Source organism: Telopea speciosissima, chromosome 11, assembly GCF_018873765.1.
Source record: "Telopea speciosissima isolate NSW1024214 ecotype Mountain lineage chromosome 11, Tspe_v1, whole genome shotgun sequence".
NCBI classification, from domain to species: domain Eukaryota; kingdom Viridiplantae; phylum Streptophyta; class Magnoliopsida; order Proteales; family Proteaceae; genus Telopea; species Telopea speciosissima.
In genome coordinates this window covers 42,803,326-42,825,388 of record NC_057926.1, presented here as the reverse complement: position 1 = coordinate 42,825,388, position 22,063 = coordinate 42,803,326, and the positions used below count along the sequence as shown (strand labels likewise).

At 40.4% G+C, this 22,063-nt stretch overlaps 2 protein-coding genes across 2 annotated transcripts; both read right to left on the bottom strand.

The window, feature by feature from the left end:
- Nucleotides 1-7,757: 7,757 nt before the first annotated feature.
- LOC122646239 (probable metal-nicotianamine transporter YSL7) lies at nucleotides 7,758-11,417 on the bottom strand. Its single transcript, XM_043839742.1, has 6 exons — nucleotides 11,176-11,417; nucleotides 10,306-10,469; nucleotides 10,099-10,196; nucleotides 9,876-10,010; nucleotides 9,213-9,402; nucleotides 7,758-8,845 (listed from the first exon to the last, which is right to left on the bottom strand). Exons 1-6 carry the CDS (start codon nucleotides 11,363-11,365, stop codon nucleotides 7,760-7,762), a joined length of 1,863 nt encoding a protein of 620 aa, XP_043695677.1. The 5' UTR covers nucleotides 11,366-11,417; the 3' UTR covers nucleotides 7,758-7,759.
- A 2,993-nt stretch (nucleotides 11,418-14,410) lies between these two features.
- Nucleotides 14,411-19,222, bottom strand: LOC122646238 (probable metal-nicotianamine transporter YSL7). Its single transcript, XM_043839741.1, has 4 exons — nucleotides 18,839-19,222; nucleotides 16,159-16,322; nucleotides 15,821-16,053; nucleotides 14,411-15,723 (listed from the first exon to the last, which is right to left on the bottom strand). The coding sequence occupies exons 1-4, from the start codon at nucleotides 19,068-19,070 to the stop codon at nucleotides 14,427-14,429; spliced, it is 1,926 nt and encodes a 641-aa protein (XP_043695676.1). The 5' UTR covers nucleotides 19,071-19,222; the 3' UTR covers nucleotides 14,411-14,426.
- Between the last annotated feature and the right edge of the window lie 2,841 nt (nucleotides 19,223-22,063).

The window sequence follows — 22,063 nt, the reverse complement described above, 5'->3', positions numbered from 1 at the left end:
GTGGGTTTGGTCGTTTGGGCTTGTTATTATTATTGCATTATATACTATGTAATCATTATAATTAATAAGCATGTTTGCGCATATTGCATAATTTTATATCTATTTGTTATAATGTGGATTGGTAATGTTGTACCTTGATGGGTCTCGGTGCCGGTGGGTACCGGTGCTAAACCCGAACACTATATACCTTTATGAAGAAATTTTGTTGAATGTCATGTTGAATCGTATGCGCCAGTGCCGTCTTGTGTAACCGGGCACTAAACCGGATGAAAAGTTGATGCGCCGGATTACCTCTCGGGGCGATAGGACTTGCATGTAGTATATTGTGGCTAGGATTTCACACCCTTATGCTACGACCCTTACCAACAGGGGTTTAGGTGTTGGGTAATCAGTACACCGGATTCTGTGGAGGTGGGAGAGGCCAGTCATGGTAGTATTGGTTATCAGGGGTCTGCCACTGAGTGGTCTTGGAGGCTTCGATCGGCGTAGGTCCCACGTGACAATTGAGGTTTCATTGTGGCGATAAGTTAAGTGACCCACGAGTGTCTCCCGAGTTGTCACAGAGCATATGCCATTGACTTAGTTGTTTGTTAGGTGGAAAAATGGACTTAACATGTGCATGCATCATTGGACTATGTGAATTGCGTGTTTGTGCATTCCCATCCCCTCACTGGCTCAGTGGAGCTAACCCCCTCGTGCGCACATTTTTTTTAGATTATGGTGCAGGTGACGGATATCTCGCGGGACTTGGAGTTCAGCCCTCGGGATACGATGAGATCGGTGAGGAGGAACCGGAGGCCGTGTTTGAGGAACATGGCGACGGGTGTCCTTGCGATGATTGTGCCTACGGGCCGTGAGGATATTCGGGACTCGATCCCTTTTGATTACTTTTGAGGCTAAGGCCTATGGTGAAATACTTACTGTAATACCATTTTTGATAGTTATTAGATGATCATTGGAAATGTAACTAATTACTGTATTTATCATCTAGCTTTGAACATCTTGTAACTATTCGATTTATACGCTTCCGCAATACTACTGATCCTTGGAATGTAATATTCCTCTTTTCTGCATTCTGATATTATATTGTGTTAATATTGGATATGACTGTGCGTTGGGACACTGTGTCAGTGATCCGGGCGGTTTAGTAGGATGACACGCGTCGTCCTAGTCACCCTTTATATGACGTTATATTCCTTGTCTGGAATAGGGGTGTGACAATGGGTGTACACACTTGGTAGAGCCTTTGAGTCTGGCTGGGGTGTGTATACGATTTTGTGGTTTGTATTCAGAACCTCCAGTTGTGATTGAGTCAGTGTGCTTGAGTAAGGGATCTCCAACAGTTGACATAGCAGCTCTTGTGCAAAGACTTTGTTTAGCGACTCTTGGCGGCCAGTGTATCAATGATTGTGGTTGTATGTAACTGTGTCAAGATTGCTAGTTAGAGTGTGGTTGTGTGCCTGTTTGTCTTTTAAGAAGACTGTGTGGTTGGTTGTGGTGAGTGTTAAAGATCTCAACAGGTGATCTAGGAGGTGAACCTACTTGAGGGAAAAGATTTTTATAGTCCACTGATTCACCCCCCCTCTCAGTGGCCATCACTGTTCAACAATTGGTATCAGAGCAAGGTCCCTGCAGTTAGCTTCAGCAGCTTAGGGTGATCTTGGTAGTGATGGCAGCAGTCGATAGCCTTGGACGTCCCAGATTTTCTGATTCAGGAGCACCTATCTTCTATGGTGTAGATTATGTTTTCTGGAGATGCAGGATGGACTCATGCATTGGAGCTGAAGGAGGCTATGATGTGTATCAGGTAGTCAAGAAAGGCTGTGGAAAGTCAAAGAAAGAAAAAGGGTTTGATTCCAAAGCCAAAACTCTTATACTTGATGGATTGAGTGACAGCATTAAAGTTAAGGTTAGTGGATGTACTTCCTCCAAGTCTATGTGGGATAGACTTCAGAGCTTATATGGTTGTGAACCATACAGAGCAGTTATACAGTCAGCTAGCGATGAGTCAGCATCAGAGGTAGCTAGTAGATCATCAGGAGAGTGTTCTTCTATTCATTCAGAGACAGAGGTGGATAGGCCAGTATGTATGGTTTCTGATGAGAGAGAGAGCATGGCGATTAAGAGTTCACATGAGGAGTCTGAGGATGAGGTAGATGATGTAGAGATTGACTGGAGAGGAGAGCTGACATCTGCTCTCAGTGAGTTGAGACTGGAGAAGGATAAACACCAGGAGATCTCCAGAGATCTCACAGATGCCAGAGAGACCATCCAATCCTTGAGAGCTCAGCTGAGAGAGGCCACAGTTATAGTGGAGTAGCTTGAGGCTCAGGTTATCAGGAGAGATGACCTGTACAGCAGTCTGCAGGAGGAGACTACAGCTCTGAGATCATTACTGAAGACATCAGTACAGGAGTTGTGTGATAGTCAGCTTGAGGAGAGATGCAGAGGACTTCAGGCAGAAGTCATAGCATTGCAGACACAGTTGCAGGAGCTCCAGAGCAGTCAGACATCCATCCCATCTGTGGTTGTAGGTATTAATAGACAGCCAGCTCAGTTTGTAGATTGTCAGAGACCACCCATCATTAGTTCTGATTCTATTACAGAGCAGGGTGAGTCATCTAAGAGAGCTGCAGAGACAGACTTGAGCAGACCACGAGATTGAGCACTAGCACGGCTCGAGAGGAGGACTCAAGCAGAGCTCGAGAGGAGACAGAGACAGAGAGATCAGAGGCACAGGCAGATGAGACCTCCAGCACACCAGGCACAGTGTGGAGGTAGTCCTCAGCAGAGGCAGATCAGAGGTACCACCCAGCAGATACAGAGGAGAGGTATAGAGTTCGGAGGTAGAGGCCAGCAGAGGCAGGGCAGACATGGTGACACAGGGAGATATAGCATGTTATATCAGAGATTAGCTGGGCATGGCAGGTTCAGTAGATTTCCCCATCAAAGGCAGATGGTTCCTACAAGTTGGCACAGGCAGCCCCTAGTGAGACAGTCACATTTTCATGGGTATTGTCACAGGTGCAGTGGGTATGGACATAAGAGTGCAAAGTGCACTCAGAGAGTAGGATCCACTAGCTATGGAGGGAGGACTCCCATAGTACCATTAGGCAGACAGTCAGTGGAGTGTCTCAGATGTCACCAGTTTGGACATTAGGCCAAACATTGTAGGATTGTTCTCTCCCCTCATCTTGCTCAGCAGCAGAGAGATTATTTACACTCCAGAACCAGGAAACCTAGAAGAGGTTCTAGGAGGCAGCAGATGAGTAGACAGCAGCAGAGACAGGAGAGACAGCATCAGTCACAGTCTAGTGACCAGTCTTAGAGGGCCTTGTGTTGTGTGTGGAGAGTGAAGGGTTCATCAGAGACATATGCAGCAGTGAGACAGACCAGTACAGCTAGACCATCAGTTGGGCAGGCAAGAGAGAGGTCAGTTGGTTCAGTTGAGCAGAGACAGAGGCACAGACAGAGATGCAGAGTAGTGACTGAGCAGAGAGATAAGCAACAAAGCAGGAGAGTTTTTGAGAAGAAGCCCAGACAGAAGACCAAGGCAATTGGTCAGAGAGTTTGGAGAGAGAGGCACACTGAGGTGTGTGCAGCTACACTCACTACCTTCACACCACCTAGCTTGGGTGTGGGAGTGGGCACACCTCCCAGGCACTAGGTGCACTTAGGTGCACAAGGGAGGGGGAGCTCACTAGATGTTCATTAGTGCCCCCAACAGGACTCAGATTATGGTAGTAGAGTTCCTGTAATAGTGCTTGGATTGGAGACATCAGTTGACACATAGTGTAGTTCTCGACAGTGTGTTGTTGCATTTGGTGGATATGGCAGTCATCAGATGAGCAATTTCAGGACAGTGAGAGGACAGAGCAGTTAGTGGTGATGTCAGAGGTTTGCAGTTGATGAGTGTGGCAGCCAACAGATCGATTTATGTGCATCGATATGAGTCAAAGTTTCAGTTGGTATCATTTTCGAGAGACATTGTCGAGTGCGATTCTTGATTGAGCATAGTGATTGTCGACTTGGGCAGAGTTGGATGTTTCAGCACTTGTGACAGGGGGAGTGATATGTTATTTTGACTGGATGCAGAGGTTTATGGTAGACAGCTGGTGTTGGTGCTGTAGCTGTGAGCTGCAGTTGTTTTTGTTGGTATGTATCCACTTGTGACAACACTCTTTCTGTTGAGTAATGTTGGGTGGATATGAGTTTGAGGTGAGCAATTGAATTTTCAACTCATAGGATAGGGAAGATGCGCATGGGCACTCCTATGTAGTTTGAGAATTCACACCTGTAGGATAGGAAGATGCGGTGGGCACTCCTATAGGTGCTTGTATCCCACACTGGGAGAGATTGCTCAGGTGATGTGATTGATAGAGGCAACAGATGGATTTTTTAGAATATATTTTTTGTTGCTTTCAGATTGGACTCATATGGAGTCAGATGGATTTCTTTGGTACTGAGACCAAAGATGGTGTTCTCAGATATACAGGAGATAGAGACACCAGTTGGACACAGAGATATCCCAGGGAGGGGGAGTATTCTCAGGAGAGCAGAGATTGGACTTAGGGGGAGTCCAAGGTGGAGAGAGTCTCTATGGAAGGTGGAAGGCAGTCCACTTCAGCCCTTTGCAATTATTGTCAAGGGGGAGAGAGAGAGACTCATGAGCATGGATGACTTTTGATGATATTTTGCTCATGATGTGTTGACAACAATTCCAAAGGGGGAGATTGTTGAACACACAGTGCAGATGGCAGTGACTGTGTGTTGGTTGTCATTGTTGTCAACACAGTGCATGTGTGTTGTTGTGGTCAACACAATGCATCTTGGTGCAGTTATAACGCTCAGGCCAGTCAAGCAGCATTCTAGTTGAGTGGACATGCTTATGGCAGTGCAGGCAGTGACTGGATTCTGTCCTCACCATCCCCAGTAGTTCTTACAGTGTTCACTACGGCAGTGATATCATTACAGGGGTATGGCAGTGTATACAGAGGTCCCATAGTGTTTGGGAGTCATCCAGGGGCTTTTTGGTCATTTGACAGTGTCGTGGCATGTTGGCAATGACACTGGAGCATCCGGGGATTATGTGGCAGCATGAGATTGTTCATTGCAGTGTTTGGATGCCTTATACAGCCTTGGGTGAAGGCTAGGTGCATTAAGAATATTGATTTTATAGGTTTTCGCACTAGCAGCGTGTTCGTCGGTATTTTTGGAGGGTATATTGATAGAACTGGGTGGAGTATTCTACATGAATATTTTAGTTCGTCGAGTCTTCTTTCCATCGGTTCAAACGGTTCGTCAATCCGACGTCAAATGAGGGAGTTATGATTTTTTCCGTTTGGATACGCAAATTAGAAGCAAATCTGGAAAGTTGGATTTCAAATTTTGCTCTCGGCCAGCAGCTTAAGATCACTTTTTGGTCTCAGGGGTTTAAATGCAAATAAATATAATTAATGTCTATGATGACATAAATAAGTGAGGTTAGAGGGGCTCTTTTTGAAATTATCAAAGTTGAAGAGATTTTCAAAAAAAGGAAATCATTACTCTCCCACGTGAAGGCTGTGAATGGATGAGTTAAAAAGCTTTTCAAAAAGTCTTTGATTCCATTTAAAAGCTTTTGATTGGTTCTTCAAAAAGTACTTTGGAAACTGTGCCAATCTCTCTCTACCTTAAGAGAAGTACTTTAATCAATGCTTGATTGAAGATTCCTTTTATGTAAATTCCATTGATCCATCTAAAAAGGGTTATTTAGTCTTTTACTTTATCTTTTGTAGAAAGAAGAGAGAAATGGTTCTTCTTCTTCTCCAAAATGAAAAAGAAGCTTTAGAATCGTGTAGAGAAAAATAGAAGAAAAAGGGAGAAGGAAAAGGAGAGGAAAAGAGAAGGAAGGAAGAAGAAAAAAAAGGGGTTGCAGCCCTAAGCCCTATGAGGTGTTGTATGCATCTATGATTTGAGTCTTCCTCTCTATCTCATGTCTCCAGCCCTTCCTTGATGCCATTGATATTCTGAAATCATAGAACCAGAACTTCTTTAGGTGGTTGTAGCCAAGAAGGAAGAGGGAAAAGAGAAAAGGAAAAAGAAAGAAGAAGGAGAAAGGAAGAAGAAGGAGGGAATGTTTAGTGCAAAAAGAAAGACAGGAAGAAGAAAGAAAGAAAAAGAAAAGGAAAGGAAAGGAAAGGAAAGGAAAGGAAAAGAAGAGAAAAGAAAAGAAAGGGAAGGAAATAGAAGGAAAAGAAAGAAAAGGAAGAAGACAGTGGCTTCCCACACTGCCAGGAACCACTCCAGGACTCCAGTGACAGAGCACACTTGAAGATTTTAGTTCTCCATCAAATTGGGAGAAATTGAAGATTCCAGTGAGCCGCCAAAGTTGCCAGACTCCATCACCGGACATCAGTGATCAAAGACAGTGCATGGTTGTGAGATTTTCTACACTTTATTGCCTGTTGTGTTTGATATACTGTATTTCCATTGCATATGCTAGCTAGGTTATACTGCCATAGACCTATGCTATGTGGATTTCATTGTATGGCATTTATATAAGCCCAATTATTTTTATTGAGTTGTCCAGTTGCATCTGGACACAGTGCTGGTTACCAGTGGGTGCTGGGAAAACCATTGGGGGTAACACCCTTGTCTCTATACTTAGAGATAGAAGCAGGTCAGATGTCCTGAGTCATAGGTGTGACTGAAACATCATCTGCCGTGGGTGCGGCTTCTCAGTTTTATGCTGGGAAAATTAGTGATGAGTAGATGCTGAGGTCCAAGTGACCATTACTCCGTGCACGTAGGCAACTTGCCGAAGCACGTATATCTCTGTGTTGTGGATGCTTGCTTGCTTTGGTTAGAAGTGCCTTTCTGCAGGATGGGTGTACACACTTGGTAGAGCCTTTGAGTCTGGCTGGGGTGTGTACACGATTTTGTGGTTTGTATTCAGATCCTCCAGTTGTGATTGAGTCAGTGTGCTTGAGTGAGGGATCTCCAACAGTTGACATAGCAGCTCTTGGCAGCACTTTGTTTAGCAGCTCTTGGCAGCAGTATCAGTGATTGTGGTTGTATGTAACTGTGTCAAGATTGCTAGTTAGAGTGTGGTTGTGTGCCTGTTTGCCTTTTAAGAAGACTGTGTGGTTGGTTGTGGTGAGTGTTAAAGATCTCAACAGGTGATCTAGGAGGTGAACCTGCTTGAGGGAAAAGATTTTTATAGTCCACTGATTCACCCCCCTCTCAGTGGCCATCACTGTTCAATAGGATTATCAAGCTTCTTTGATCGAAGCTTTTTTTGCTGTGATTATCAAAGTGGATCATCTATTGAAAGGAGCTAACTATGTGTTGTGACTTTAACCACGAAAGCCAATACGTTTTGTGATTTCTCTCCCTGGTTTCTTCAATGGATAGAGAACAGTAGATACTGATCACTTTTCCTTCTCAATGCAATACATAAGGGTAATTGTGAAATAAGTGTAAGAACAGGAGATTAACATGTTTGATTGTGCTATACAATCTGCTTTGAGGCCATAACTTTTCATGAACTTGGAGAACTTGGATTGAATTAGTATCCTCTGGCAGAATTCAATGTGAGGAGTTTTGGGGTACAACAATAATTGAACAAATATTCGATACCCTGCAACTATCAAACTAATTTGTCTATTGAGACATGGATTGAGAAGAGTACTCCTCACAGTTAGAAATTTATATATAATATATGAACATTATTTGACAGAGTTACACCAGTTACAGTTTAATAAAAAGATTGATGGTCTTAACCCGCCAAGAAAGTATCAACTTTTGCATTTGCTGCAGCTGAAAGGAACTTCATGCAGATGGGTGGATTTATCTTAGCCAAAGCAAGAATGGCAGTGGGCAAAGACCATATCCCATCACCACAGATCATACCAGAAGCAACTGCTGGTGCAAATATATCTGCCCTAGCCTTGTTCACCTTTTGCCACACAAATAATATCAAGCTTCCAACACACATGTCAATGGCAAAGTAAGTCCCTAGGTAGAATGGTATTGCCATAGCCATTGGGAGTGGGATATACTTAGCCCATTTCTTTCCTACAACATCTTTGATCCCATTTATGACAATCGCTACAGCAAAGAAAATATAGCAAAGTTGAAGGCAATGGCCTGGCAGAGATGAGAACCCTTCAATACCAAGCATAGACATGCTACGATAGACGAGTGCAAAAGGGGCTGGATATGCTGAACCAGGTTGACCTATATCAGGGAAAGCCTTGTAGAAGATCCAGAAGACACATGGGGAGATAACACAACCCATTGCAGTCCCAATTACTTGGCTTATAAACATTGACTTTGGTGAAGCCAAGGTCAGGTACCCTGTTTTGAAGTCCTGTGAGAGATCAGAAGCAGTGGAAACAATGTTCATCATGACACCACAAGCTGCAAGACCTGCTAGAACCCCTCCATGTGATGCCCCAGCCCATGCCCCAATTGTGAAGATGGCAAGCTTCCCATATGTGGAGGCTAGAGACCAATCAGTAAGCCCACATCCATATGAATTACAAAATGCTAGAACTGGAGCAAAAATATAGATGATCAAGATGAAGTACCACTTGAGTGGGTGGAAGATGAAAGGTAGTACAATAATGGAGATAATAGCAATAAGAACATAGCCTCCTACTGCAAACCAAGTTGGAATTTGGTCTTTGAGGAACAATTTGGTTCGTCGTTCATCATCATAAGAAAGAGATGGGTCGGAGATAGAGAGACCCTCATCTTTTTTGTCCTTGCTTGCTTTAGAAAAGTTAATGACTGTTATGCTCAGCACCTTCACAAAGTGGTATAGACCATCTCCTAGTATCAAGGCAATAGAGATGAAAACCTGCAGTTTTAATTACAAGTTGAATCAAGGGAAATAAAAAATGAAAACCATTCCTATGCAAATGCAAGTGATTTAGATGAAAAGTGAAGTGAAATTTAGTTACAACATTTAGTAAGATTGTGAGATAGTTTTTGACCCTTTATAATCATTTAATTCACAGGTGAAGCTCATATAATGAGATTAGCCCATGACAGACAATGGTGATCATTATGAAGTAATCACCTTCTATGATACTATTGGATAAACACATAAAATGGGCATCATGCCCCTGCTTCCTGCTTTGTTCTATTGATGATGTTTTAGTGATTTTATTTGATTGAATCAGGATATTTAGGTTACAATTGGTGTTTTAGAAGCAAAACCTTACCCTGTAACCTTGCAATCCATGGAGACTGGTCTCTTTGAGGCTTGCAGGATACCAATCACCTTTTTTAGTTTCTATAAGAGGCCACATAATACCCCATGCGATAATTCCTCCAATTAACACAGATATGTTTATGATGTATGGACAGATCATCCCAACCCCAACATAAGTCGCGGAGAAATCGAAGTAAAACCTGTTTTTCCAGACAAAGAACAGTAGATATCAATATTCCAAAACTAGAATTAGGCAACATGGATATTATTTAGGGTCCTTCTAGGTGTCACTATGTCAAGTGAAGTATAACGCTTCACTATTTGGCACTTGGCAATACATGGATTAGTCTATGTGATACAGAACCCAACATTCATTTCAATGGCCACATGTTAGTCCAAAGTAAGCAAGGAAAATTACTCAAACTCTGATTAAAATTTTTAGTAAAATTACCAAAATACTATCAAATTAAGATGAAAACTACAAAATAGCATCATTTGAAGCTGAAATTGTAACAATGAGATGCTTGCCTAGTCCTCTCACATTGACTAACCCATGTACTATGATGTGACAAATAGTGAAACGTTATACTTCACTAGGCATAGTGACAGAGAAGAAAACCCTATTAAGCTGTGTGACAATCAAGAGAGCTTCATATATTTGTTTTCTACTTACTTATTGGTAAAGGCTTCAAGACCAAATGTTGGGAAGTTTACAAATCCACAACCATCCCCTCCAGTGAAAAACCATTGAAAGAAACCCCATAAGAAGCTGAAGCTGAAGAACTTGGTCAATGTATGAACTTGTTTCCTGGGAACATGAGAAAATATAACTGATGAGAACCCTCCTTGCTCTGTTCAGTTTCATGCAAAATAAGGCTTTGTTTAAAGAAACTTACTTGGCTACTTTGGCTCCTTGAGGAGTGTGGAAGCTGTTTATAAGGTGTGCAGTTGCAGTTCCACTTGGGTAAGTCAATCTATAGTCAATAATCATGATCTGAAACCAAACACAAACAAGAAACATAAGGAACATTGCATGTGAAGGTACAAATCCAAAGTCCATTGACAAGAAAAGGTAATCTATGAATGAGTTAAATCAAATTTACCTTCCGAAGAGGCACAACAGAGAAGAGACCAATGAAACTAACAACAAAGAGAAACGCCACAATCCATCCAATTTGTGGGTTCTTAACATTTTGGGAATCATTAAAACTTGTTGCTTGCTTTGCCACAACCCCACTCATTCCAAACAGGTAACTCCCAAAACCTCCTGTTCATCATTTAAATTAAACCATATAACACCATTAACAATAATGAAGTTTCCAAACCAGTTAATAAGACATGTAAAGAAATAGTGACTGCCAATCTTAGAGCCTAAGATCTTTCTCTCTCTTATGTGTTTCAGGTTAAGAGTGTGGTAGCAGTCAGGTGGGTTTGGGTGAGTTACAATAGGGATAAGATGACAGGAGCCTAACTTGGTAGATTTAGGATTAACCCACTGAAGTAAAATGCAAAATAAACATTTAAATAAGGGAAAGAGAATGCGGCTTGGTTGCGTGGCCCCTGCACCAGCGTAGAGGTCAACGGTCACATATGGCAGACATCTAACATGGGGGCGAGGAGGTCATTTCACCACCCCCTGTGTCTGGGCATAGGGGCATACGACCAAGCAGTGTTCTTTTTCCCTTTAAATAATATTAAAAAATAGGACAAGTAATTGGATTCAAACAACCATCCATCACTGCATATTTGCTTCTAGCAAAGAGAGAAACCGGACTCTAAACAAGTTGTTTGTTTAGAGTCTGGTTTCTCTACCCATGTGGGGTGTGGGGTGACACCCCACATGGTGAGGGCTAATGAAGTGGAATTTCTACCCCATTTTGAGTTAGATGGGTGGAGGTTCTATTTCATTGGCCTTCCCTCATGTGGGTAGAGGATTCGAACGCAATAGTTTTGGGAGAGAAAAGAGGACATACCGCTGAAAGAGATCCCGGAGCTAGCAACGACGCAGGTCTGGATGACAGTGTTCTCTTGTCTAGTGAAGGGTTGTTTGAGCCAACCAGTCTTATCGAGGAACTTAGTCCATGTCTTCACAAAGAAGAACCCCAAAAGCCCAGCAGAGACATTGAGAGAAGGTATGATACCTGTGGTGAGGCTCAGCTTCATGACAATGAAGCTGAAGAGAGCTGAAAGAATCAAACTCACCACAAAAGCTCTCACGGTCAACTGCTCTTGCCATGAAGGAACCTTTTGGTTCTCAAATATTTGTTCAATACTGAGCTGTTCTTCTTCTTCTTTTTCTTTATCTTCTTCTACTTCATTTTTGGTCTTCTTGCGATTCACTAATTGTGTATTCGAAGTAGCTTCTTCATATGACCTGTTGTTCTCCAAGCTATCATCATCCCTGTTCTCCATTGATTTGGAGAACTAGGGAGCAAAAGTTGATTAAACTGAATCTCTTCCTCTTGGAAGTTCTTCTTTCTTTATGAGTTTTGAAGGGGGGAGATGTTCAAAACTAATTTCAAAACTCAATTTGATGTTTATTTATATCTTAGGGTTCTTCACAATTGTTTTGATTTCCTTGCTGGTTTCAACTTGAAAGCAGCAAAAATGATACTTGTTTAACCATCAGAAGAGAATATTTATTTTTAGTTAGTGTTTTTCTGGTTGGAATCACCTTAGATTCCAAAACCGTTGTAACTGATTTTCAAATGTCCAACTCACAAGCTCAAAGTTTAAAATAGAAATGTAAAAACGGTTTTGTTTGTTATAAACAGAATTTGTAACCATACATTTATTTTCTTTTTCTGTCCCGAAACACTAATGTCATTGTACAAGGATGTGATCTAGACTCCATTCCAACTCGTCATAACAGTACTATCAATCCAAAAATATTGCGAACTAAGCTGTTGACCCGTTCGAAGCAGCAGATTTCTTTCCCCAATTGAAAAGAGTTATAGTTGGACTTACATATGAATCAAGAATCTTTTTCAAGATTCCAGGGCCAAAAGACCATAATTTATAATGGAGGACTCTTGTTTAAGGGCATGGTTTTAGTGCATGGTATCAGAACGGCTATCGGCAACACGCAAAACTGATACGATGCTGATACGGTATCGGCCTAGATCGGCTATATCAAATAAAATTACCGCTGAATTTTCTTAAAAAATGAGTTTTCTGACCGTTTTACACCTTGTTCGTACTGTACTACCGATACGGTATTGATATCAGTGACTAGCAAAACCGGTACGTATCGCCCGATATGGATGATACGATATCCGATACTTAGAACCATGTTCATGGGTGAGAGGCAATGGGAGAAAGAACTTATGACGAAGCACAATGCGTGATTAATTCCCAATCTACCCTTAAATCTGACCTTGTCTTTTTCATTGTAGGCACTAAATTCTTTCTGGGGAAAGTTTTCATGGGGCAGAAAGAAAAGGAATGAAAGTTCGGTAAGAAAGGTTGCCGGTGAGTGGTCCTAGTATTAGGACACCATCCTCGTAGGCTCATACTAAGGGTGTCAATCGCTTTTGTTTTGGTTTCGATTTGATTCTAGAGAGTGTTGTTGCGATCTGGAAACGAATCACAATTTCTCTTACCGTTTGCTTCGATTTCGATTTTCAGTGCCGGATCACAACAACACTCTCTAGAATCGAACTGAATAACCGAAACCGAACTAAGAGAAGTTATGAACCCCATAGATATCATCCCTATGGGGCCCACATGGTCACAATGGGAAAAAGGAACGTCAATGTGAGCCCTACTATTTATTATGTGAGAAGGTTATAAAGGAGGAATCTGTACAATGGCAATGTACCCATCTTTTTTCCCTTACAATAAGTACCCCTCATTCCATATCATCAAAAGCATTCGTGAATTCAAAATTGTCATAGTGAAGTGAATTGCTTCACCGGGACGCAAAAGATTACCCTTTATTAAACTTTCTTTTTAATTGGGGATGAATGAGACGAATACAAATCGGATTATCGATTCAGTTTGTGACTTGAGGAATCGGCTGGAAATGGAATAGGGACTGAAATTTGGCTCTCCTCCAACCATGGCAGGAGCTAGAGGATCCAGCCCAACACAAACAAGGGTTGTTTAATCATTTCACAAGGAGGTCCGTTTGTGAAATGATTCAAACACCTATGTTTTTGCTGGGCTGGATCCTCAAGCTACTGCCACGGTTGAAGGAGAGCCAAATTTGATCGATTCAGGATCAAATCGTCCACCTTCGATTCCAATTCAATTTTTTAATCTATGGCTTCATTCAACATCAATAGTCTTTATAGTTGTCTTATACAATTTGCTTGCAAAACAGTTACATAGTTGTCTCGTCTTCAACATTGGAGGAAGATTTGATCAAAGCACCTTGCTATGATTATCAAAGTGGATCATCTAGTGAAAAATATACATTGGGCACCCAAAGAAATGGTGTGTATATTATACTCAATTTTATGATTTTTCATTGTAGAAAGTTTTCGTTCATCCGCTGCGAAGGAAATCAATGGTCAAATATGTCAGGCCCTGCCCCTATTGTACGAAGTCTTTCGTATCCATTTAAGTTTGATTCATGGATGATTAAGGTAGGGAATCCCTTCGCCATGGGCGAAATGAAACTCAAGGTCCTTTTTCAACAAGGGTCTTATGTTTCACTCACCGTTGTTGCAAACTAATGCTTAACCGGACCTGGCTTTCCTCCAGCCATGGCGGAAGCTGGAGGATCCAGCTCAGCCAGAACATGAGGGTTCCGTCATTTTAGGGGGGATGGGGGGAGGGGGGGGGGAACCTGTGAAATGTCCCAAACACCCCTGTTTTGGCTGGGCTGGATCCTCCAGCTCCCGCCACGGCTGGAGGAGAGCCAAATTCTGCTTATCAACCATTTTGAGGGGCATAATAGTGGACTATGGAGTTAATTGTGATACACAGGTTGTGTTAGAGGTAATTGTGAAGAAATGAAAGAAAAGGATAGTGACATGTTTGATTGTGATCCAATATGTTTTGAAACCATAACATTACATGAACTTGGATAGAATGGAAATTTGAAATTCTCTAAACCCTTTAACTATCAAGATATTTTATCTATTCAGATTGGGTTGAGAAGAATCCTTTCAACTTACAAGTTGGAATGTAACTTTACTGTTTAAAATCTAAAACTTTCATAAACAATTGGAAAAAAAAATAAAATCTATAAGGACATTATCCAACAGAGACTTACAATTTAACTAGGGTTCAAGAAAGCATCAACTTTAATATTTGTTGCCCTTGACAGAAACTTCATGCAGATGGGTGGATTCACCTTAGCCATAGCAAGTACTGAACTGGGCAAAGTCCATATCCCATCACCACAGATCAAACCAGAAGCTACTGCAGGTCCAAATGTATCTGCTTTGGCCTTGTTTAACTTCTGCCACACAAATATTATCACAGTTCCAACAAACATGTCAATGGCAAAGTAAGAGCCAAGGTAGAAGGGTATTGCCATGGCCATTGGGAGTGGAATATACTTAGCCCATTTCTTTCCTACAGAATCTCTGATTGCATTTATGAAAATTGATATAGCGAAGAACCCGTAGCAAAGTTGAAGGCAATGGTCAGGAAGAGATGAGAACCCCTCAACACCTAACATAGCCATGCTTCTGTATACAACTGCATTAGGGGCAGGGTATTGTGTCCCTTGTTGACCCATATCAGGGAAAGCCTTGTAGAAGATCCAGAAGACACATGGGGAGATAACACAACCCATTGCAGTCCCAATTACTTGGCTTATGAACATTGACCTTGGTGAAGCCAAGGTCAGGTACCCTGTTTTGAAGTCCTGTGAGAGATCAGATGCAGTGGAAACAATGTTCATCATGACACCACAAGCTGCAAGACCTGCAAGAACCCCTCCATGTGATGCCCCAGCCCATGCACCAATTATGAATATAGCAAGCTTTCCATATGTGGATGCTAGGGACCAGTCAGTCAGACCACACCCATATGCATTACAAAAAGCTAGAATTGGTGCAAAGATGTAGAGGACCAAGATGTAATACCACTTGAGAGGGTGGAAGATGTGTGGAAGTGTAATAATAGAGATAATAGCAATAGTAACATAGCCTCCTACTGCAAGCCAGAGTGGAATTTGATCTTTGAGGAAGAGTTTGGTTCGTCGTTCATCATCATAAGAGGGGACTGTACTTGCAGGCGAGTTGCGATCAGCAACAGGGAGAACTGCATTTCTTTTGTCACGAATTTCTCTAGACAAGCCGATGAATGTTCGACTCAGCACCTTCACAAAGTTGTATAAACCATCTCCTAGTATCATGGCAATTGAAATGAAAACCCTGTAACCTTGTAAGCCATGGAGACTGCTAGATGAAAGACTTGCAGAATACCAAACACCTGCTTTATCACCTATAAGAGGCCACATAATACCCCATGAGAGAATTGATCCAAGTAACACAGATACGTTTATGATGTGTGGACAGATCATCCCAACCCCAACATAAGTTGCAGAGAAATCAAAGTAAAACCTGTGTTTCCAAACAAAGAACAGTAAATGTCAATATCCAAACCCTAGAATTAGACAATAAGGATATTTATGTATAACCCATCAGTTCTTTTACTTACCTGTTCTGAAAAGCTTTGAGACCAAATGTAGGAAATGATTCAAATCCACAATTATCTCCTGCAGTGAAGAACCATTGAAAGAAACCCCACAAGAAACTGAAGCTGAAGAACTTGCCCAAAGTCTTGACTTGTTTCTTAGCTATTTTGGCTCCTTGAGGAGTGTGGAAACTGTTTATAAGGTGTGCAGTAGCAGTGCCACTTGGGTAGATTAGTTTAAAGTCAATGACCATGATCTGAAACCAAACAAAAACAAACAAAAAAATAAAATAAAATTAAGATCAAACCATATAATCCCAACAGAAAAAATAATTCAAGTTTGAAGGTTTAACTGAAATTACCTTTCTAAGCGGAACCACAGAGAAGAGGCCAATGAAACTAACAACAAAGAGAAACCCAATCATCCATGCAATTTGTGGGTTTTTAACATTTTGAGCATCATTAAAATCTGTTGATTGCTTTGCTATAACCTCACTCATTCCAAAGAGATAACTCCCAAAACCACCTGTTCATCATCATTAAAATTAAACCATATAACACCATTAACAATAATGAAGTTTCCAAACCTATTAACAAGACATGTAAAGAAATGTCCTAATTAATCATGTTCAAAAGCATAAAATGTATGGTTTAGTTATGCCTAGTTTAGGCATTGGTTAGAAATTTTTAAGAGAATAGTCTCACTTCGGTTACCTCTGAGACCTTCTGTCCCCTCATTTACCACCTATGAGTCCCTCTACCCAATACTTCGAGCTTTAAGGTTAGATATCTACATGTTATCTGAGCAGGTTTTCACCGGTCCATCGGTTATCAGGGAGACCTTTTGTCCCCTTACATACCTGTGATTCTGTAAATCCCTCAACCCAATATTTGTATCGCTATCGGTAGAGACCAATACCAATCCAGGGGTACTGACTATGGATAAAAATATAAATAAAATTGATTTTTCTTGAAATTTAGGGGTAAAATGTCCGATTTAGACCAATAAGGATCGATATCATATCGGTATCAGCCGAGACCGATACCAATTACTAAAATCCTGTCTCACACTAAACATGAAGAGCTCCACCAATTAATATAAAGAAATCCCAGAATACAGTGGTCGAACATGGGCTTGAAGAAAGTGACACAAACTACAATTCCCTTGGTTCAATTTTGACCCATTCAATGCAATTGCTATAGATGTCAAAGTCAAGCATATCAAGATCCTCAGTCCTCACACTTTTGGTGGTTGAGCAGTTTTTCCAACTCAAACTTGACTTTGTTAGAATTGCGGCCATTAAAAGCTAAATTGAGTGATTGAATTTTTTTTTTTTTATTGTCAAAAGAAAAGTTAAAACTCTTAATTGGGATAGCAGCTATGGAAAATAAGTAATAAAAACCAAATTTAAATAATGTTTAAAAATAGGATAATCAAATTGATCCAAGCCACTCTAGAAACATAATTAGGCCCATAAAATTGGGGTGGTTCCATGGTTTGAGGAATCAATATCGGATCAGTCCGAAGTATGGGGCAATCTTATTCTTGTATCGATGGATCAGTCTGAATCAAGGGTAAAAAAGTAAAAAAATCTGATTCTTTAAAAAAAAAAAACACGGGTAAATCCATCTGATCTAGCCCGATTCAGGGCGATCCCAATTCCGATTACTAAAACTGTGATTTGTACAGATTTTCTAGGATTTCACTTGTCCAGGTTCAATTCGGAGGGCCAAGATTAGACTCTGGCCGGACCAGGAATGAGAAAAAAGTATAGACAAATGAACCGGTTCGAATTGCAGACGAAACAGAACGAAGATATTTGCAAGTGTAGCCGGTTTGGATTGAGAATCTCACCACCCATGTGATGAGATCGCTAAGAAAGGAACAGCTAACAAACCCAACAAGTTGAAGTAGAAAGCACCGAAAAAGTTAAATCATTTTCACGCACTTTCAGCTTATAGGAACAATACCACTCATAGACTTTCACCTAAAACAAAAGGGGAATTGGTAGGTCACATCGCTTGCTTCCAAGAGTTAAGATATCATGGGTCCCACAGAAATAAGGAGTGTCAATCGATTTGATTTCGGTTCGGTTTAAGACACAACATGGGGAAATCAAAATCAAACCAAAAATCATATAAGAGCTTAGTTTTTTCAAAGAAAGAACATCTGTCATCCAATTGCGCCAGACATGGCGTCCCGTGTTCTGACATAAGGATACGTAAAATGACTGTCACACCCCTGATCATTTTTTGGGTTCAACCTTCGGAGGTGTGACGGTCCTTTGCATTGGATAATTAGTTTTCAAAAACCAAAAGAACAAATAACAGAAATTAATTTACATACATCCAAAAAGACTACAAGTTTCTACACTAGGTCAAACATTACACTATCACAGCTTTATAAGTTTTAACTTTACTCTCCACAAAGACTATAACATATCACGAGAAGTCTGTGAACAGAAAGAGACTTATCCTTATGGAGGATCCTTTCTAATGCGCATCCAACGGTTGAGCTGACATAATGTTTATGCATCATGGGCACACATCCCAGAGTACATCATAACCATTGGATAAAAAATAAAAGATAGAAATTCCATATTTCCTATTTTCAAGAAACAAAACAAATCAGGTTCAAGCTCACGTACGTGAACAGCCATCAACCGTATGGAATCCACCCCGTGAGACCTATCGGGTGGATTCCATCTGAACGGATGTGAACCGTTTTCGTACGTTCAAAAACGTGAGCTCAACTCGCATAAAACGTGAACACATTTAACAACGAATCACTCCCAACTCCCACCACCTGTGGTTGCATGATAACAATTACTCAGAAAGCTGCTAACTAACTGACAAGTGTATGTAAGTACACTTTTTTACCATCCTATTAGGAAGAATGGAAATTCCATCCTACCAGTTTGATCTACCATTATAACCGCCGCTACCGGCGGCGAAACTCATTCATCATCGGAAAATTCCAATCCTACGATAAATAAACAACGAAACAAAACAAGTTGGGTTAAGGTATAACGGAAAACGTACCGCTAAAAGAGATGCCGGAGCTTGCAACGACGCAGGTCTGGATAACGGTATTCTCTTGCCTTGTAAAAGGTTGTCTGAGCCAACCAGTTTTCTCCAGAAATTTCGTCCATGTCTTGACGAAGAAAAACCCTAGAAGTCCAGCAGAGACATTGAGGGAAGGAATGATACCTGTAGTGAGGTTCAATTTCATGACAATGAAACTGAACAAAACTGAAAGAACCAATCCCACCATGAAAGCTCTTAGGGTTAACTGTTCTTGCCATGAAGGAACCTCTTTGCTCTCAAAGATCTGTTCCACACTAAGCTGTTCTTCTTCTTCTTCTTCTTCCCTCCTCTGGTTCCTCTTTGATCCCTGACGATTCACTAGTTGGGGATCTGAAAAACCTTCATCCCTAGTCGCCATTGAATTGGAGAATTTAGGGGATCTTAGGCTAAAAAGTTTGAAACTGAAACACTTCCCAGTTCTAGAGTTCTTTTTATAAGAGATTTGAAGGGGTATATTCAAACGTCTACTAGAACTCAACTTGTTCTTTCTTTATAACTTTGTGGTTGGCTTAAGCGATTGATGGACCAATAGTTTTGATTTCCTATCTGGACTCGATATGAAAGCGTCGATCGGTGAAAATATTAATTTGTTTGAGTAAAGGGGTTTGTGATTATCTTTGTTAGAAAATATATATAATAAAATAATAGATCCATAATTTAATATGAGAAGGTATCCAAAGATTCCAGAAGGGTGGGCCCACTTAAAGAGTTTTTGATCATTTTTAACAGAGATTCGATAAAAATTCATTATTGAGGAAAGTTAGGAAGTCGTGTGAACAAGAGTGAAAGGGTTTTAATTTATCCACATGATTTTTTTATTTTTTTTATCTTTTATAAATTTAGTGGTTGACTTTTATTCAACAAATTTTTTTTTTCTCATCTTCAACCAATCAGATAATTTTGAGTTCATATAATGGTTTGAGGAATCGGTATTGGATCGGTGAATTCGTATTGATAGCGGTGGAGACCAATACAATATTGATCCCAGGGTACTAACCAAGGGTAAAAATATAAATAAAACAAATTTTTATTAAAATTTAGGGGTAGAACAGTCTGATCTAGAGTTTCGAATTGATACAGCCCGACCTGGATACCGATTACTAAAATCCTGGACTTCATATATACATTATGTATTTTTTTTCTAAGGGCAATTGTTCTCTAGCCGGGAACGTAAGCTGCGCCCAAACACTTGGCCGGTCATTTCGGCCATTTAGGGGGATGGGGCAGTCATTTCGCCCACCCCTATGTGTCTCGATGCATCCTTGAAAACATTTGGTCTTTTTTTAATATAAGGATATTTTTGTAAATACAAATTGAAAAAAAAGCATGACATCAAATATGGAAACATTATAGGGAAGTACCGAATTTTGACGGTATGGGAGAATTTTGGATTCATTTTATTTTTGTAAGTAATACTCAGCATTTTTGTTTTGATCAGACGTTTCAACATTTTGGAGGATCTTTTAAAGAAGATAAAGATTCTTCATGTAAGTGTATATTCTTGCTTCTTAAATTTATTCTTTCTTTTGTGCAAAACTTTTTTTTCTCTATATTTCTCTACTTTTTATATTAGGGATTTAGGGTATGGCGGAGTTGCACACTTTATCTTCAAAATCGATTTTTTTTTAACTTTTTTACCTTTGGTTCTTATTGATCCACCGATACGGGATCCATTAGGAATCTATATCGGCCTCTGCAAATACGAATACAAAACGACTAATCCGACCAATTCGATACCGATTCTTCAAACTTCAAACCGTGGTAGTAGATGGTATCAAACAAACAAAAGACAAAAAGAGCATCACTTCTTAAGATACATGTCTCGAGTTCTAGTCTTGTGCTTCGGCGTGGAATTTTGCATCACATTATAGACCCTTTGTAGTTGCAGCGCAAATTTTGATCCCATATCAATGTAAATTCCACAATGAAAATGAAATGTTTGCTTTGTTAGCAGATTGCTACCATGTCTAATGTCCACTGGCTCACGTCCTTTTAAACAAATAAAGTTTTTGTTTTCTTTTGATAATGAATCTTCATCAATTTCATTTCGAGCTAAAGTTGGACGCTTAATAAGTAAAACAAAAACAAAAACAAAATATAAGATAATAAAAGTATCCATCACCAAACAACCATGGCAACAAATCTGCCTAACTTTACCTTAAAAAAAAAAAAATCTGCCCAACGAGTCTAAGGGAACAATAGAAACAACAGTAGTCATCAAATGAAATAAATATATCAGGAACAATTTAACAAAATAGAAGAACTAGCAATAAAGCAACCAGGAATTCTTTTTTTTTTCTTTCAACTGATTTGAACAGGAATATTAAATTGAACATTCAATTTGACCTTTCTCCCATGCTCATCACTCTCCTTAGTCTGGAAGCAATGACAGTATTTTTTTGACCAAAGGAAGGGATTAGAATAGGGATGTTAACGGATCGGATTCGGCTCGGATACTGGTATATCCGCATCCGCATCTGATTAGCTTTCGGACGGATTCGGATAATGCAAATTAAATAAATATGAACACGGATACGGAGCGAATATTTTATCCGTTTACATGCAAATATAGCTTTTCGGATAGCTATAGACTATCCGTATCCGCATCCGTTTAGTTTTCGGATGGATTCGGACAGTTCTAAACGGATATAGACACGAATATGGAAACGGATTTCGGCTATTCATTTACACCCCTAGATTAGAATCATTAAAAACAAATAAATAGAGAATCACCATATATAGTATCTATATTGAAAGATTCTAGTGGAGTGAGGCCAAATAGTTTTCATCACAAAATGGACTACTCACTAACAAAAGTAGAAGAGATATGAACAACAAGGATAGAATTCATCATAACTTAGGTTGACTTTATATGTAACTCTTATGGATCAATTTCTTTGGAATTCTTGCCTTATGGAACTTATTGAGATTAAATCAAATAAAAACTTACATGTCACTACCTTGGCCATCTAAGTGAACCATTCTATTGATCCATGAGACTTCCTCCTCGCAGCTGCCCCCTCAACAGCCTGAGGTGCACCCTCTTGCTCCTAATGGGGCCTTCATCATCTTCACGGATGCAGCTCTCTCCTCCCACCCCAAAGCCTTAGGGATTGCATGCATTGTTCTCAACCATGTGGGGGATCTCTAGTTCATTGCTTCTGACCATCTTGTTGTGAT

Coding starts and splice junctions, on each gene's coding strand:
- LOC122646239 (XM_043839742.1), bottom strand. CDS start 11,365: ATGAAGCTGAGCCTCACCACAGGTATCATACCTTCTCTCAATGTCTCT. Junction 10,470..11,175: donor CTCCGGGATCTCTTTCAGCG/GTATGTCCTCTT, acceptor AATGATGAACAG/GAGGTTTTGGGAGTTACCTG. Junction 10,011..10,098: donor CAAGGAGCCAAAGTAGCCAA/GTAAGTTTCTTT, acceptor TCATGTTCCCAG/GAAACAAGTTCATACATTGA.
- LOC122646238 (XM_043839741.1), bottom strand. CDS start 19,070: ATGGTGGGATTGGTTCTTTCAGTTTTGTTCAGTTTCATTGTCATGAAA. Junction 16,323..18,838: donor CTCCGGCATCTCTTTTAGCG/GTACGTTTTCCG, acceptor GATGATGAACAG/GTGGTTTTGGGAGTTATCTC. Junction 15,724..15,820: donor CTCAAAGCTTTTCAGAACAG/GTAAGTAAAAGA, acceptor TTGGAAACACAG/GTTTTACTTTGATTTCTCTG.